At 27.5% G+C, this 19,463-nt stretch overlaps 1 protein-coding gene and 1 long non-coding RNA gene across 3 annotated transcripts; both read right to left on the reverse strand.

Annotated features, from left to right (window-relative positions):
- Positions 1-1,010: 1,010 nt before the first annotated feature.
- LOC112711295 (CASP-like protein 5B3) lies at positions 1,011-3,594 on the reverse strand. Of its 2 annotated transcripts, none has more exons than XM_025763914.3 (3): positions 2,748-3,594; positions 1,492-1,624; positions 1,011-1,385 (listed from the first exon to the last, which is right to left on the reverse strand). In XM_025763914.3, the coding sequence occupies exons 1-3, from the start codon at positions 2,876-2,878 to the stop codon at positions 1,191-1,193; spliced, it is 459 nt and encodes a 152-aa protein (XP_025619699.1). In that variant the 5' UTR covers positions 2,879-3,594; the 3' UTR covers positions 1,011-1,190. The 2 variants fall into 2 exon arrangements, with proteins under 2 accessions (XP_025619699.1, XP_025619700.1); XM_025763915.3 differs by having other exon boundaries at positions 1,519-1,624; positions 2,748-3,438.
- A 7,769-nt stretch (positions 3,595-11,363) lies between these two features.
- LOC140174995 (uncharacterized) lies at positions 11,364-12,123 on the reverse strand. Its single transcript, XR_011865165.1, has 3 exons — positions 11,946-12,123; positions 11,816-11,869; positions 11,364-11,717 (listed from the first exon to the last, which is right to left on the reverse strand). It is a non-coding gene; the product is annotated as an uncharacterized lncRNA (long non-coding RNA).
- Between the last annotated feature and the right edge of the window lie 7,340 nt (positions 12,124-19,463).

Genomic DNA, 19,463 nt, shown 5'->3' on the forward strand with positions numbered 1-19,463 from the left:
ATTAGTCCTTCAAAAATTATAAATTAATCACATTTGTCCTTCCGTCACTTCATTCCATTAACAATTTTGATAAAAAAATTGATAATGTGGAATATTCACTGACAACATACACGATACCTCACATGTCTAATTCAACTTTGGCGATTTTATTAATCAAATTATTCTTTCAAAAATTATAAATTATTTACATTTGTCCTTCTGTCACTCTATTAACAATTTCTGCTAACGATTGATAATGTAAAATGTTAACTGACAATATACATGATACCTGACATGTCTAATTTGATGTTGACAAGATATATTTATGAAAATCTATCAATTTAGTCACTTTTTTCAATTAGATAAACTCTAATCCAGATATAATTTAAGGACTAAATTGATATATTTTTATAAACATATTTATCAAGTGTCTAATTAGACATGCTAAATATTATATATACTATCAATTAACATTCTATATCATCAATCGTTGGTAAAAACTGTTAATGGAACGGCGAAAGAACAAACATGATTAATTTGTAAATTTTAAATAACTAATTTTATTAATAAAATTTTTCAAAGACGAATTTTGAGAACCACCCACATCTTTTATAAACTAATTTGATCATTAATCAATCTTTTTACTGTGGGCCTAAATCCATCCCATTTGATTATTTTATTTTATTTTGGTCTAGGACTAGAATATTTTCAGCGAATACTAATATGCTTTAGCAAGAAAAAGAAGTACAATGCTTTCTGAAAATTAACTTACTATTTAAAAAACCAAAAAAACAAAACACTCTAAATCCTAAACTTTAATTAATAGAGGGATACACATTCTCAATCATATGTGCCAACTTTGCGTTGGTAAATTTGTCCAAATTTTTATACTCCGAAAACTTGGAGAAAATGCAAATAGACACAATTTTTCTATTTTATCTTTTTCTCAATGTCTTTATATTTCTATTCTAAAATATTTACCAGTTACCAAACACATTTTTAGTGGTTAGTACACTCTTTGAGCAGCCAAATCACACAAACATTCTTTTTTCTCTTTCTATTCAATCCCAAATCCAGTTGAAAATGAAGAAATGGAATTTAAAAATGGTTGTAAAAGCTATACTCTACACTATTTCCTTTCCTATTGACATTTTTGAAAGAAAATTTTTCACAAGTTGATGAATTATGAATGCTATAGAATATGGAATGTGCTATCCTGCAGCTAATAGCCAAAGCATAATAAGTGATGATATGGAAATGGGTATCCAGCCCAAGTAGGCTAATGCGACCGAAATCTGATACTTCTGGCATTCCTCTCTGAACTGGCAGTGTCCGAGGTCATGAAAGTACAAAACTGTGATACCTGCCGAGGACGACGCAGCAGCCAGAGATAGAATCGCCGTTACCTGTTGATAGTAGTCAATTACACTTTGTTATAGATAAATCAGAGGTCTTGAGTTTTATGTAGAAAATATATTAGGAAGAGTGTGAAGGTTTATTGGAGAAGCTAACCCAATCTCCAACTACCAAGAGGCTAACCAACACAGGGTTGTGAAGGACCTTGTTCCTTGCTAATGCATAGGCATCCATTGAAGCAAGCACAAAACTCCAAATGAATTGTAATCCCATTGAAGCTATCAAGTAACTGCAAAATCAACAAAAAAGACCGTGGGCATAAATGACCAAGGTGACTAAATTTCTTTCTTTTACTACCATGTTCATAGTAACATATTTCATGAGATTTTTAATCATCTCATCTGAGTTCATTTTGAACAAAATTCCATTTTCAGTTCAATCATCCAGTGCATAGAGTACCAAATGTCACAGGTATTTTCATTTAAGCATACACTAATTTAAGAAGCAGAGCTTAAAATTTAGTTGCAGCTTCATGATCATAATTCTAAGTTGTAATGATATACATAAAAGTAACATTTAAAAAAATGCCTTTGCACACGGGATAGCTACAGAAAAAAAGGTAGGATCATAGTGAACTTGTCCACTGAAGAATTTGACCAAATTAATTGCCAATACTGAGTAATTTGTTGCAACAAAACGGATACATAGTTTCGATTGTTCAGCTTTAGTGTTTCAAACAAACTCATAAACTCAGCTTATGTAAGTGTTAACAAGGCGGACAGAGAACCGGACCTAACGTAAGAATCAGATGTAACATGAAGAGGTCCTGAAACATTTATGTAACATATTGTGGTTGAGTAAGTGGTCACACGGAAATAGTTCAAAGTTCAAACATCAAGATTTGTTTTGGTATAAACATGTGCACCAATCAACATAACAGACATGATTTCCACTTCTTAGTTAGGAGTGATTTAAGAAAGAAATACTTTCAACAATTAATGTACAATTCTGAATTCTTCTTTGCAGCCATGAATGAATATCCTTTTGAATCCTTCCTTCTAATCAGAGTTTTTTCTTTACTTAATTCTTATGAAAATCTATGTTAACAAACTAGAGATGCATTGAATTCAGGCCGGTCAAAACTGCAATCTTTTCTAAAAGAATTTATTTGTTTGTTTGATAAAACAGGTCAAAACTATCATTCACATCTATTGTATCTAAAACATGTTTAAGACTGATTTCACACATGCATACATGAATATATGGAACTCAAAACATAACAAACAGTTGGATAAAATAAGACCAGTGTCAATGTGTCTTAAGATTATGAACAATCCAGTAGCAAATCACAGCAAGAGAGATACAAATGCATGAGAAATTTCAAGAAAAGAAAAAGAAACATCTTGAATTACCAAAAGGCAGTGAAATTAAAGAAACTGGGTGTGGTGGCCATGGCCGCAATTGACCCAGCAGCAAAGATGAACTGTGACATCCTCAGAGCCAAACCAAGTAAAGTGCCTGGTGTCCCTGGAAAATTCTTCATCTTTTTCTCTATCCAAATCACAAGGATATTCTGAAATTCCTAATAATCGGAAGCTAAAGATGAAGAATAATAAGCATCTTCAGATTTGGGCCAGAATTGCAGAAAAAACAAAAACATCACCTTGGAAAGAACGCAAAGACCATCAACGTCAACAACTAACAACTCCAAGAACACAAGAAAAACATAAAAACAATGCCACGAAATGAAGACCCAGAGAGAAAAAGGTTACAAATTTGGGGATAATAAAGGGAAATGGAATCTGGGGTTAGAAGATCAAAACCAGCAAAGGAGAATGAAAAAAAAGTGTATCAAGGAGAAAATAATAATTCTTAAAAAAAAAAGGGGGCATTTACATTAAAAGGTGTATGCGTTAAGGTTTGTTTAGCAATTAGCAATAGTTAATGGTGTGACTCAATAGAACAACAAAGGTTGCTTGCAAATGCATGCTAATCAAGATTATGTCACCTTCCTTTGTTTTTCAGTTTTGTGACACAGTGAATGGTGACTGGTGAGTGACCCCAAAGGCACCACGTGTTCCAAAATGGCGTGCATGTTAGTCCATGGAAGTTTGTGGACCAAGCTCCCTACATTCATTCAAATGCAGCCTTACTTTCACATCATTTCGTACTTGATACCATTATTTTAAGCTATTCTTGATGGCTACATTAACCATTGTCAACCAAGCCCACCAAAATTAACTTAATGTATTTAACGTTTCCTATTTTGGGTGATTTCTTACTTTTATTTTTAATTTGACAAAAACTATGAGAAATCAAACAACATTGTTTAAAGAGGAGTTTTGTGATTTGTAACTATCAATTAGTTATTATTGGTATTTTTAATGGTATAAAATTTGGAGACCACTCAAATAAAGACATCTAAAACGTCTTTTTTTAAAGATATTTTCATGTTGTGTTTTAATTGATTTCTGTATAATTTATTTGGTACTCCTCATCACATATTATTAAATTCCTCAAAAGATTTTCTTTCCAAAAACAATAACAAACATTTAATTTGGACTAAAACAAAAAAGATAATAGATTAATTATTAGATCTTTTTAAAAGATTATTTACATAAAAAAATATATCACATTCATCAATATATATAAGACAGCCTCTTAAAATTTTTATAAATAAAAAAATAATTAATTTATATTCGTACAATATATAAAATAATTACTATATTATTATTATATTATAGATTAAGATTCACTAATTTAATTTTTTTAAATTTTAATATAAGCATTAGAAATAAATAAAATTTTTATAACTAAATATAGTGTAACAAAATATATATAATATTAATTAGTTCTTAAAAAATTCTAAAAAATAGTTTCTTTTATTTTAGTAAAATAACTATTTAGTAAAGTAGACAAATTAATTATTTTCTTCTCATATACAATTTTTTAAGACATAAAATTATTTAATTAGGACATTGGTTAAGATAATTAAAGTCACTATTTCATTAAATTTTTAATTTAAAGAAAAATCCTAGTTAATTTTGGTATAGAAATTTCGAATTTGAAAACATTGATAAAAATTATGTTGAATTTTGATTTATTTGATTCTCATTTAAATTAATCACTACATAAGTTAAAGTTCTATTTTGAAATTATATTTGAGTTTAATTTGATTATTAAAGTTTCAATTTACTTAGTTTAATTTTTTAATTTAAGTATCCGTGACTCATATTAGGGTTTTTAAGTGTTTAGTTAAAAAAAATAAGGTAAAAAAATTTCAATTGTCACATCAAATAGTCGCTAGAATGTATAATGTAGCAGTCGTTAGTCCATCTCAGCATGTCGTTAACAATTTTGTGAGTCAGTAACAAAAATAAGATTAGGAACCAATGTGAGTCATAACTATTAAGTTGGGAGACTAAATTGAGTAAATCAAAATTTTTGAAATTAGATTGAAACATAGTTGTTAGAACTGAACCAGTGATCGAACAAATCAAACTACTAGTTCACTGATTTATTGGTTCAACCGATAAATCAATGGTTGAATAGATAAAACCGGTCTCACGTAAATATAAAATATAAAATAGTTAAAAATTTAAAATTAAAATTTGAAATACATATCTTCACTAACATTTTATGAAAAATCAAGTCTCAACTTCTAAAAATAACTAATATAAAAAACTATAAAATTTTAATACTACAATAGTATCTTATTTTGACACAATAAAAAAATAATTAATTCACAAAGCCTATCATCTAACTATAATATTAGTAGATTTTAACACTAACATCAAAACAAATAACCTTAATCACAATACTAGCAATAAAATAGATAAAGTAAATTAATAAATTTTTAGTGAAATTTATATTTATATTAATAATGGTATATAATTAAAATATAATTAATTTTAAAAATAGAAAAAACAAAAATTAAATTAAATTAGATATTTATGTATACTATATAATTAGTATTTGTCAAATATAATACTTAGAAGTGCAATGGCTAAGTGGCAAGTAGATGTTGCTTTTGCTACAAGGTTCTTGGTTCGAGACTTTGTGGAGATATTTTAAAAAATTTTTCAAGCATACCAGTTCGGTTTGCACCGGTTTTTACCGGTTCACGCCGATTTTATTCCTTAAACGGTCCAAGGAGTAAACTGAATCGGACTCTAGTTCGGTTCTAGTACGGTTCACTAGTTTTTCGGTCGAACCAGCCGATCCAGTTCGGTTTTTACAATTATGAATTGAAATACGAATATAATTTCAGAAACCAATACGTATTATCTCTTTGTTGACAATTAAGTTGTTTTAATGGTAATTAAGATCTAATAATGGTTTATAATAAAAAAAGCATTCTTTTGCAATAATGAACCTATAGTAGTAGTTAGGGGTGTTCATAGATTAGATCCTATCCATTAGAGGTGTTCAAATTCAAACCGATCCAAATTAAACCGCTCATCCAATCCAATACAAACCGAAAATCGATTAAAACCGCACTAATTCGGATTTGATTGGATTCTATTTTTTTGAAAACCGCTGAATTGGATCGGATTTCAGATCTATTTTTCATAACCGATCCAATCCAATCCAAACCGCACAATGTGCTATAATATTATTATTTTATTATTATATTTATAATTATACTTATATCATGTTCAATTTGTTATCCATTTTTCTATTATTCATGTATTATTATTATTTAATAAATATTTTATGTTCAAAATATTATTTATTTATTTATTTATTTTAACTAACTTATAATTTTATTTTTATTGTTATGTTATCATTGGTTTTTTAAGATATTGTTAAGACTTGTTATGTCATTGTTGGTTATTTAAAATTTGATGTTGAGACTTGTTATATGTATTTAATTTTTTTTATTTAAAAACCGTAAATCCAAACCGATCCAAACCACTTGTAATCGGATCAGATCGGATTGGATTTCCAAAAAAAGTTCATCCAATCCAAACCGCACCGCATATGAATTAAGCGTTCGGATCAGATGACTTTTTCTCTTAAAACCGAACCAAACCGCACTGCGAACACCCCTAATATCCATATAAATCTATAGTATTTATCCGTATCTGATTGGATCTAATCGGATCCACACTCTAATCATATAGAAGTAAATATGTTTAAAAAAGAAACAAAAAAAATTATTGACTTTCTTTATAAAAATAAAATTTTTTAATATTTTTTATTTTATGGATATATTTGATATCTGATCTAAACATAAAAAGTACGAATATCGAATTTGATCTAATGAGTTTAGTGCGGATTGGATCGAAATTTCAGCCATATCCCATCTGTAAACACCCCAGCAATAATAACTAAAAAATTATAATGATTATATTTTTAACTAAGAAGAAATGCCAAAAAAAGTACTAAATACAAGAACATTTAATCAAATATTAAAAGAAACTTTTACTTTAAAACAGTTGGACTATTTTGGCTCATATATATATATATATATATATATATATATATATATATATATATATATATATATATATATATATATATATATATATATATAATAATAATAATAATAATAATAATAATATTATTATTATTATTATTATGATAATTGTTTTATATATCACACAAATATAAACATTTTTTTTTATGATCTTAAGAAAGGTTTTGTAAGTCCCTAACCTTGTTATCGATTTTTGTAGTGTTAATCTTCATATTATCAATTTGATTCATATATAATTCGGATGATAAATTATTTGGTGACATGTTTCCTTTTTTACTGTGATATACTTGTTTTATTATTATTATTATTATTATTATTATTATTATTATTATTATTATTATTATTATTATTATTATTATTATTATTAGGGATAAGTATTGTTTTGGTCCTTGATGTTGAGGGTCAGAATCAAAACCGTCCCTTATGTAATTTTTGATTTAGAATCGTCCTTAATGTTGTATTTGATTTTAAAATCATTCTTTTTTTTCTAAATGACAAAAATACCCCTTTTTTTTCGCCATTTCATTCTTCTTGTTCTTCTTCCTCCAGGAGAACAAATTCTGTTCTTGTTCTTCTTCTGGAAGAAGAAGAAATTCTTTCATTAACAAACTCAAAACTTCAAATCTTAATACAGTTAACAAAATCCAATTACAAGAATTAAAAATACTCCTTTTTTTTTCACCATTTCATTCTTCTTGTTCTTCTTTCTCCAAGAGAACAAATTCTGTTCTTGTTCTTCTTCTTCCAGAAGATAGAAGAAATTCTTCCATTAACAAATTCAAAACTTCAAATATTAATACAGTTAACAAAATTCAATTACAAGAATTAAAAATACTCCAATTCATATCCAATTACAAAAATAAAAAATCTATCATTTTAATTACCAAGAACAATCAAATACAAGAAAAAAAACTAGAGAGAAACACAAAATTCAAAAATAAAAATACAACAGTAATCCAAAAATCCAAAAATTCAGTAATAAGAATAAAAACAAAACCAACAATAAAAATTAAGAAATTAGGGATTATGATGAACAACATCAAATTCTCCAAATCTAACAACAATAACAACATATTCAATTTCTTTTTAAAACAGAAAGAATGAAACTTTATCTTATAAAAAGCATGGAGGTCGCCGTTGTTGCTCTTGGAGATCGCCATCAGGGTGGAGGTCGTCGTTGGCCGCTACTGCTCTTGGAGATCACTGCACCGTCGAGGTGAAGGTCATCGTTGGCCGCTGCTGCGCTTGGAGGTTGCCGCGCCGTCGGGTGGAGGTCGCCGCGCCGTCGGAGTGGAGCGCCGTGCCGTCGGGGTAGAGGTCGCCGCCATCAGGGTGGAGGTCGCCGTCGAGGTGAAGTGTGTGTGGCGGTTATGTGTGATGGAGAAGAAGAAGAAGAAGTAGGAGGTGGTGTGTGATGGTTGTGTATGAAGAAGAAAAAGAAGAGTGATTGTTGTGTGTGAAGAAGGAGAAGGAGTTGCGATGTGTGTTTTGTGTTGTAACGGTGGAGTGAAGAAGATAGGGTTTGAAGTTAGAGAGGTGAGAGAATACAAGGGTAAAATGGTCAAAAAGGATGATTTTAATACCAAATATAACATTAAGGACGATTTTAAATCAAAATATACACTAGGAACGGGTTCGATTCTGACCCTTAACATGAGGGATCAAAACAATACTTATTCCTTATTATTATTATTATTATTATTATGTACATTAAAAAATAACAGGCCAATTTATTGCCATAACATAATAGAACTATGAAAGTTTATCATTCTTCTCTAATGGAGGAAACAAATTTTTTTTCAATAGTTTGTTTAACATTTAGTAGAATAAAAATAAATTTTATTAGAATAAATTTTAGTACGAGTTTAATATTTTTATTCATCATAAAATATTTATAAAATTACTCGTACATAAATTTTGGAAAAAAGAAAAAAAACCATGATTTTTAATTTTATTTTAAAATAAACTTTATTTTTAATTTTAAAATAAATTTTAATTTTATTTTTTAATAATATTAATTTTTTACCGTATATAATTATTCAATTATCTTTTAATCATATATAAATAAATTACTCTTAATAAGACTCTTTTGTGTTATTCATTTTTTAAAAAAAATTAATTATTAAAATAATTAAACTTTTCTCAACAAAAATAATAAAAAAATTATGAACGGACAAAATTAACCACCCTGAAAATTTTTTGTATTTTTATTCATATTTTAATTATAAACATAAATATAATTTAATTATATTATTTATGAAATGTGACTATAGATGTAGATAAAATTTAGTTATATTACTTATATATAGTTTCATTGTATTGTATTACTGATAAAGTTAGATTATAATTGTAACACCCTACCATACTTAATCTTATGCTTAAGTCATAAAAATAAAAAAATATTTAACTAGGAGCCTTGAAAAACGGGTAAAACAAAATCGCAAAATAAAAAGCGCAACGCTCAGGAAAGGATTACGTGCGTGCTAAGAAACCTAATAGAAACATGGCAAAGTTAAGCAAAAGAATAAAGGACAACCAAGGAAGCAGCATAACTAGCCCCTTACTCAACCTGCGAAGCTAAGGCTGGCCAAAGGGTATATATATACATATAAACATACATAATTGTTCTCAAAACACACCAAAATACCAAGGTAAACTCCTAACTCTCCTTCAACCTCTAAGAGGAGTAGCATACACAAGATACTTGGAGAGTAAGCTAAATACATATATATATATATACAAACAGAAAACCAAAATACACCCAAGGATTACTTCGCTTTCCAGGATCCAGACGCCTAACAAAGAGCCTCTCGACCTGCATCTGAAAATAACAATACAATATGGAATGAGAACCAGAGGTTCTCAGTATGGTAAAAGTGCCACGCATATAATAAATACGGTCCTGAGAATGCCATAGGCAATCCTAGGACTCCAATATTCAAATATCCAACTTAATACTAAACAGAAGCTATCAACAAGGGTAGGTATTCTAAATCTATCTAACTTACTTAATTTCAATCCTAAACTAACACCAAACTATTTCTCCATTTCCTCCATCCCTCCATCATCCACAATGTAACAGAAACAAGCAACCAAATAAGGTCACGCCCAAGTAATGAGCAGATAGTACAAATAGCAAGTATAACAGATAACAAGTGATATATATCAATTAGGCAAACCCAGGAAATGCATAGCAATCAAAACAAACAAATGCATATGATGCATGCCTGTTCTATGGCTGATGGGGCCCATCTGTCAGTTATCCAACCAACCCAACAAGTCCGAAAACCTTAGACTGTCCCCCGTCGCGCATCCCCAAGAGTCTATGCATAGAGTTCACATTCAATCATCATATAAATCACTCAATGGGGGTTATCCATACCCGGAAATTTATACGTGTCCGGTCACCCTTACGACGTAGGGTTAACAGAGTATCGAGAATCAACCTGGAATACATGGTGGCGAGCCACGGTTTTTACCCAGGAAAAATCGTATCTCAAATATCATCATTCATAAGCCATAACAATTATCATCAATACATCATTAAATGGCAAGCCTTAACTTTAGACCTCATTAACATTCTCATTTTCTTCATAAAAGTTACCAGTTTACAACTTTCTTCACCCTCAAGTTATCTTATTTTCCTAGCTTCTTTTGTCTACTGGACCTAGAACCATACTTAAAGCCTTAAAGGGAAGAAAATGAAGGTTTAGAAGTGGAAAATTGGTTCAAAAACAAGCAAAACCGATTTTTGCAGCAAGCAGCATCCACGCGTACGCGCAAGCCACGCGCACGGTGGGTGTACATCAAGTCACGCGTACGCGTGAGTCATGCGTACGCGTGAATATACACACACGCGTACGCACGCTTCTCGCGTAGGCGTCGCCAAAATTCCACATCACGCGTACGCGCAAGCCACGCGCACGCGTGGGTGGACGTGTTTTGAAAAAAAAAATGGGCAGAATGCCCAGAAGCATTCTACAACCAGATTTTACCATCATGCAACACAGTCTTATACCTCAAACTTGCAACATCCATAACTTTCTCTACGAAATTCTATTTTTCACAAAATTGATATCAATCAAGAGTTCTTAAAACCATCTTTCACTTGCAACAAACCATAAATCAATCAAGAATTTGAAGAGTAAATTATGGATGTCCAAAGTTCATCAAAATTTGGTTTTAACCACTTTTAATAAAACCTTATTTTCACCAACTTAACTTTCTTACCATATAAACCTACATTGTAATGCCATATCCACTCAATTCATCAACAACCATTGCCAATAATAACTTCAATCAACTTAACCAATCTCAATAATTGATAATTACTCACTTTTACCTCATACTTCAACAACCCTTCATTGTTCATATCAACATTTCACATACACCAACTTACACCATATATTTATCAACCTCCCATCAATATACCAATTTAAATGCCATTAGCAAAATCAACCCTTAATACACAATAACTCATCAACTTAACATAATAACTTGTCATTAACAATTACCAATCTTAACTCATCAATAACAATACCAACACAACCCATTATAAGCAAGTCCAACAACATGGAATTAATTACATCATCATCCCATTTAATGTTCATCAACATTTATACCAATAACAACACAAAGCTACTCATTAAATGCCATTAACAAATTCAACCTATCATGTGGTTCTTCTAACCTAAGTTTTTGCAACACCGTAAATATTAAATGTGCGAAACTTAAATTATACCTTGGCCGATCACTTAATTCACCCAAGGCAGCCTCTCAACACAAAATTACATCCCCCTCCAAGCTCAATCAAATAGCCCCAAAGTAAGCCTTGGTCACCAATAAACCTCCAAGTAAACCCAAATCAATTCCAATGTATGAACACCCACTTAACCTACACCTAGTACATATATATATATATATATATATATATATATATGTTCTAAATCAGTTTTCTATCACAATTACAAGATTGAGCTAGGGTTAGGGTATTCTTACCATACCCATATGCTCAATAGCTTGAGCCCACAAATTCCGGAAACTAACTTGAACCTAAAACATAGAAATTGGACAAGAGTCATCATAGGTTTTTAAGTTTACCAAAGAAAGAGGGATAGAAATTCTGAACCTAATGGAGGCTTATCAGTGAAATTGTTCGGATAGAAAGGTAGAGTTCGACACGCTGAGCGCGTGGCCGCAAACGGTGCGGCGATCGGAGCCCGGACGGAGGAGTTATGGTGGATCAAAGGAAAGAGGGTTGAAAGCTCCTCCTTCCTTCTCCAATTCTGTTTGTGTCCGCTGCATGCAATGGGGAAGAAGGAGAGCTGCTTTTTTGTTTAAATGTTTGGGTCCGGTTGGACCCACAAGCCTGGTTTGGGCCCCGGTTCAAACGGTTCAGTCCTTCCGGTCCAATTTTGGGCCAAATTATCGAAATTGATATCAAAATCTCGTTTTGACGAGCTCTATCCTATTTGGATATTAGTTTTGCGTATTTAATTTTCCTAATTAAAATTTGATTTATTGACTAATTATTTACGATTTTAGCAGGGTTTACAATAATTATGACAATAGAATTGTTCTTGTATTTTTATATGTGTGACTAATTAGTGGTGTTAAAACATTACTCTTAATTATAAATAAGGTTTATAATTTAAAAAATCAAAGACTCAATTAAAAAGATACAAAAAATGATGTTAAAATATTCTAACTCTTTAAAATAAAAATATTTAAAATTTAATTAAAAATTATTTAAAATTTAAACTCAATAAAAATTTATATTCAATGTGTTTTGTATTAAATATATTTAATAACCTATTATATCATATTGGTTGAAATTAGTTTTTATAATGTTAATTTTTTAATAACACTTTATTAGAAAAAATAATCTTTTCAGAATTTTTTAAAAACTAATTAATATTATATATATTTTGTTACATTACATCTTGTTATAAAAAATTTATTTATTTTTAATGCTTATATTAAAAATAAAAACAAAATTTAAATTAGTAAATTTTAATCTATAATATAATAATAATATAGTAATTATTTTATATATTATAAGAATAAAAATTTTTATGAGCTTGTTATATATATATATATATATATATATATATGAATGTGATATATTTTTATGTAAATAATCTTTTAAAAAAAATCTAATAGTTAATCTATTACCTTTTTTATTTTAGTCGAAATTAAATGTTTTTTATTATTTTTGGAAAGAAAATTTTTTGAGAAATTTAATAATATGTGATAAGGAACACCGAATAAATTATACAGAAACCAATTAAAACACAACATAGAAACATCTTTAAAAAAAGACGTTTTACGCGTCGTTATCTGAGTGGTTTCATAAAATTTTATCCAATAGTGTAAAATTACTCTTTTTTTACTGGTTAAATGCCGGCCAAATTTTAATAAAAGTGCTGGCTCCCTAAACTTTCTCTTATTTAAAAATATTTTTTGTAGGATGTAGTAAATTTTTTGTTTTTATCAAACATATTTGTCTAATACATAGACTAATTTCTTTGTTAAAGAAGCATTCATTTAGAACAAAGTGTTCTATTGCTTTTTTTTGTATATTTTTCTATGTGAGCCACTCAGATAAAGACGTGTAAAACGTCTTTTTTAAAGATGTTTTCTAATAATTAAAATTTAACACATATAATCGATTAAATCATGTTATTTTTGTCAAAATTAGGCTAGGCAAATTAATTTGAGCGAAAGAATGATGAATCAAATTTTGAATTGGTCTAAATTAATATTATTTTTTTTATAGAAAATAACTATAATTACCCTTATTATAGAAAATGATTAAAATACTCCTATTATATATATATATATATATATATATATATATATATATTAATTCTGAAAATTCTAATCAAAACCCTATGACAACAAAAAAATAAAAGACTAGAATTTAGGATTCTCAAAATTAATATATATATATATATATATATATATATATATATATAGTATTTTAGTCATTTTTTATAATAGGATATTGTAGTCATTTTTTATTAAAAAATAATATTAATTTAAATCAGTTCAACATTTGATTTACTATTTTTTTGGTCAAATCAATTTATTTAGCTTAATTTTGACAAAAATAACACGATTTAATCGATTATATGTATTAAATTTTAATTACTAAAAAATAACTTAAAAAAACGTTTTACGGGTCTTTATCGAAATGTTCCCTTTTTCTATATCAAAAGCCAAATTCAAAGGATCGCACTAGTGTATAGATATTATTTTGTACATATACAGATGTACAATCTTATTATTTCAGGACTTAACACGTGCTACTCCCATGATGCAAGATGCAGCTGGCTCTGAGAAAGTTGAGGGCGCTGATGTCTGAGCCGGCTTCATTGGGTGTGATCGAACGGAATTTTGAGCATCCCGCGTTCCGTTCGTTGGAGGCTCACAACGTGGGCCATGTTGGGGTGCCAAAAAAACAAAAATACACGAAAGTTAGTGCCTTGATCTTCGTATCGCTAGTCATATAGGTTGCGTTTGTTTTCAGAGACATGACATTTAGACAGAGACAATAAGACGAAAACACTAAAAGTTATTGTTTATGTATTATGTTTGGCTATAATGTATAAAATACTAATGTAATATGCAGTATTATGTTTGGATACACATGTACAAAATTAAAATGTTATATGAAATGACTAAAATAATTATATGATTCCAAATTTTCTACATCAAATACAAATTAATTTAATAGAGAATGAGAGTACGTAGAAGTACAGACGAAACTTGAAAAAAATATTTGAAAAGACAAAAAATTTTAATAAAAAAATATATAATAATATTTATCTTAAAATAAAATTATAAATATATTTATTTTATTTTTAAATTTATTATTAATATGTAGGAATATATATGGTTAAGATTAATAACAAAATAGATCTGAGTTTGATTAATAAAAATTTTATTTAGGTTAATAAGCTAAATTAATTTTAAATAAAAAATCAATTTTAAAAAAGAATCCATTTTTACATGAAAAAAATAGTTTTTGCACATAAAAATCTATTTTTATTTAGAAAACCAATTTTTTTATCTAAAAACTGATTTTTCTTTAAATTATATAAAATCAATTACAACTTATAAATTATTTTTTAGTATTTTAAAAGATCAATTTTACATTTAATAATATTTATTTTTCAAAAGTTTTAAGATTAATTATAGGAAAAATAAGAAGGAATAATAGTGGAATAATAAAAATATCTATAGACAAAAATGGAAACAAAATTTATAAAAAAGTCCGTGTCCACTCTTCCAATTCCCGTGTCCATCATTATCTTTCGTAAAAGAGTGGACACAAAAATATAAAAAACTGTCTCGAAGACAATGTGTTCCGTGTCCATGTCTCTACTTCCAAACACATTTTCAACATGTACTATCTATATCTCTGTGTTCTGTTTCCAAAAACAAATGCTACCATAAAGTTATTATAGTTAGCTTTTTCAAAAATTTATTTATATATATATAATTATAATTTTTTTTGCATAATTTTATTATTAATATGATACATAGTTACGTAAAAGAACTATAAAAATATGTATAAGATGTTAGGAAAGTATAAAGAGTATGTTTAAAATAAGCATAATTAAGTTCTTATTGAATATGTCATATTATATAGAATATTAAATTTTATTAAATGATAATCAGAGGTTAATATAAAAGAAAAGTACTGATGGACTCTAATAAATACAAAATATTTTAATATATAATAAATATTTTAAATGATAATAATTTAATACACAATACTTTAGATGACAACAAAATTTTTTATTTTTTAATAATTAAATATAAAATATATAAATACAAAAAATTATAAATATTCTTTATTTATTAAGATTAATTATTATGTCAGAAATTTTTATGATGTTAAAAAATTATATTAAAATAATATTTAAACTAGAACATAAAAATATAAAATAATTAAAATTTTATTTTATATTACTTGTATAATAATGAGATTATTATATTTAAAATTTATTAACTAACTATTTTTATTAAACGTATTATTATATAAAATAATTTTTTATCAAAATATTCTAAAATAATAATTTATTTAAAATATTATACATAATACAACAAAATATTAACTTTTTTCAAATTTTACGTTATTTTAGAAAAATAAAATAAATAATATAATTCACATACATGCTTTTACATTATATACTTATTTATATTAGTAAGACTTAAATTAATCACATTTACATAATTAAAAATATAAAAAAATAAGTTAGATGAAAGTCTTGAACAAAATTTTTATCCAAATACAACGTAAATCAAGATAAAATAAAAAATGAACGATTTTTTTCAAATAAAATAGTTTATGAAATTAAGATTTCTTTTTCGGTTCACCCAATAAAATAATTTCTAATTTTTTTATTAAAAAAAACAGGGACGTAATTTGAGTCCAAATTTAAAACCCAAGTTAAAATTGAAGTGTTGAACATATCTAAGGACTCTCTAACTTAGTAGCACCATTTATTGGTGCTCATAGATTCGATTCGCATATTTGCGGTGTTTGTTTAAATTTGATTCAAAAATTAGAAATATGAATCCAATTCGCACACTAATAGGATCAAATTGCGCATTTATATAGGTATTCACATATCCGATTAGCATAACCGCGTATCCACAAACATGAAAGAAATAAATAAATACTCTTTTCATGCTTTATTTCAACAAATAATGATCATATATGATGTATTATTTTAATTTATTATTGTAAAAAGTATATTTAATATTATTTGAAGAGTAAACATATGCAAAAGGATAGAGAAAATAAATTCTGTTCATATTTTTTTAATAAAAATAAGCTTTTAAATTTTTTGTATTTTGCGGTTATATCCGATATCTGATCCGATCTGATCCGCAAATATCCATATCAGATAAGATCAAATTCAAACTTAAAAAATGCGGATATTGAATCTGACTTGATCCCTGTTCACCGCATCCAAAAAAGAGAGCAACGAGATGAAGACGATGGAAGCATGTGTAGCAACAACTTATGGTGCGACTTATGGTGCGGCCTCAACGTACACCCCACTTAACTTCACCTAACTTATTAGTATTTAATTACGTAAATTTGATTAGTTCAGGTCTTATTAATATAACTAAATATATAATGTGATAGACATGTATTTAGAATTATATTATTTATTCTATTTTTTAAAAAAAATTAAAAAAATGAAGAGGTAAATTTTTCATATAATATTTATAATATTTTAAATACATTATACTCTAAAATATTTAGATAAAAAATTATGTTATAAAATGATATTTTTAACAATAATAGTTTGTTATTGAATTTTGAATATAATAATCTAATTATTTGTCAAGTAATATAAAATAAAATTTTAATTATTTTATATCTTTATGTTACGTTTTAAAATATATTTTAATATAAATTTGTAATATTATAAAAAATTTTGATGCCATTTAAAATATTGTGCATTAAAGTACTGTCATTTAAAGCATTTATTATATATTTTATGTTTATTATACTCTATCAATGCTTTTCTTTTGTATTATCTTTTGAATTTCATCTAATAAAATATAATGGTCTATATAATGTGGATTATCTAACAAGCATATAATTATTGTGCTTATTTTAGACATACCAAGTATAAAATACTAATAATTTATAGCGTATTTAAGTACAAATTATCACACATCTTATTAATTAAATTTAATTCTTTCAAAACTTTCAACATATTTGGAAATAAATTATAAGTTATTAATTCTTTGAAAGACACAGTACTCTTATAGAATACAAGATATAAGATATTCTTATAAAATTTTTGCTATTCAGGACAGAAATTTAAAAGAAAATGAGTATTTTCTACAATAAAAGAATATCTAAAGTAGACGATGTGATTACCGAAATATAATTACATAAATCATTATTAATATAATATTATAAATGTTAAATATATTTTATTAAACAAACAAATGATTTTTTATTAATAAATATAGAGATTATTATATAAAAATTTATTTAAAAGGTATAAAGACTTGAGGATATGATACTAAATTCGTTAAATGAAAAATATTAGTGAATTAGACAATTAAGATATAAATTCATCATATATAAATACAGTTTCTCTAAATTTTGGGAGGGGGCTGAGAACACTGCTCGCCTCCTCTAGGTCCGTCCCTGCTTACATATGTTTTTTTTCTTATTTAGCTAAATTCCTTGCAAATTATTTTTCTACCCCCTCTAATAAATAAAAACAAAATGTAACGGTCACTTCAATATGAGTATACCAATACCCTATATTCTATATGCATATAATTTCAATCACATTTTTTGAAAGTGTCTAGACCTCAACTTAATAGAGATATCATGTAACAATGTTCATCTCTGCCAACTGAAATTAAAAAAAACAAAAAGGGTCTACAAATTTTATAAACTTAACTAAGGGTGTTCAAATCCAAACCGATTTAAATTAAACCGTTCATCCAATTCAATCCAAACCAAAAATCGATTAAAACCGCACTAATTTGGATTTTATTGGATTCTATTTTTTACAAACCACTGGATCGGATCGGATTTCGGATCTACTTTTCATAACCGATCCAATCTAATCCAAACCGCACAATGTACTATAATATTATTATTTTATTATTATATTTACAATTATACTTATAACATGTTCAATTTTTTATAGATTTTTATATTATTCATGTATTATTATTATTTAATAAATATTTTATATTCAAAATGTTATTTATTTATTTATTTTAACTAACCTATAATTTTATTTCTATTATTATGTTATCGTTAGTTTTTTAAATTATTATTGAGACTTGTTATGTCATTGTTGATTATTTAAAATTTGATGTTGAGACTTGTTATATGTATTTAATTTTTTTAATTTATAAATCGCAAATCCAATTCAATCCAAACCGCTTGAAATTGGATCGGATCGGATCGGATTTTTTTTAAAAAGCATCCAATCCAAACCGCACCGCAAGTAAAATTAGTATTCGGATCGGATGATTTTTGACTCAAAACCGATCCAAACCGCACCACGAACACCCCTAAACTTAACCGACCACTCTATCTTTGTTATACCAGTTTTAAGGTGAAAACTAAATCAATTTCTGAAAAATTTTGGCGCCTATATAGTAGTTCGTGTCAGTTGCATTTAACCACATAGTCTGTAAATTGATTCTAAAATTTGACAAACGTATCTCTAGGCTCGTCACACCACAATTCCGACGACGACAATGGTGACAAGGCCGCTGAAAAGTTCAAGGTGGAATTTTCAATTATTTAATCAACCCGTCTAACCTGGAACCCTAATCCTCTGCATTCCCCCTTGACGATTGGATTTTTTACGGTTTAGAATTTCACAAATGAATTCTCGTTGAAAGTATAGTTTCTAAACCAACAATAATCCTCTCATACAAAAGATTGTTTGTCACAAGTAACAAACCCCTAATTTTATAAACCGAAGTATTCAAACCTCGGGTCGTTCTCCCTAGGAATTACAATAAAGTGTCTTGTTATTGGTTATGAGTTATTTTGGGGTTTTGGATAAGAAACATGAAAGATAAATGGCAAGAAAGTAAACTAATGGCTAAAAAGGTCTTGGCAAGGGTTGGTGGT

The sequence above is a fragment of the Arachis hypogaea genome, chromosome 9 (genome assembly GCF_003086295.3).
Source record: "Arachis hypogaea cultivar Tifrunner chromosome 9, arahy.Tifrunner.gnm2.J5K5, whole genome shotgun sequence".
NCBI lineage: Eukaryota > Viridiplantae > Streptophyta > Magnoliopsida > Fabales > Fabaceae > Arachis > Arachis hypogaea.

Excerpts from the sequence above, each read along its gene's own strand:
- LOC112711295 (XM_025763914.3), bottom strand. The coding sequence starts at position 2,878 with ATGAAGAATTTTCCAGGGACACCAGGCACTTTACTTGGTTTGGCTCTG. Across the intron at positions 1,625-2,747 it reads TTTAATTTCACTGCCTTTTG|TTACTTGATAGCTTCAATGG; the intron begins GTAATTCAAGAT and ends TTGATTTTGCAG. Across the intron at positions 1,386-1,491 it reads TCTTGGTAGTTGGAGATTGG|GTAACGGCGATTCTATCTCT; the intron begins GTTAGCTTCTCC and ends TACTATCAACAG.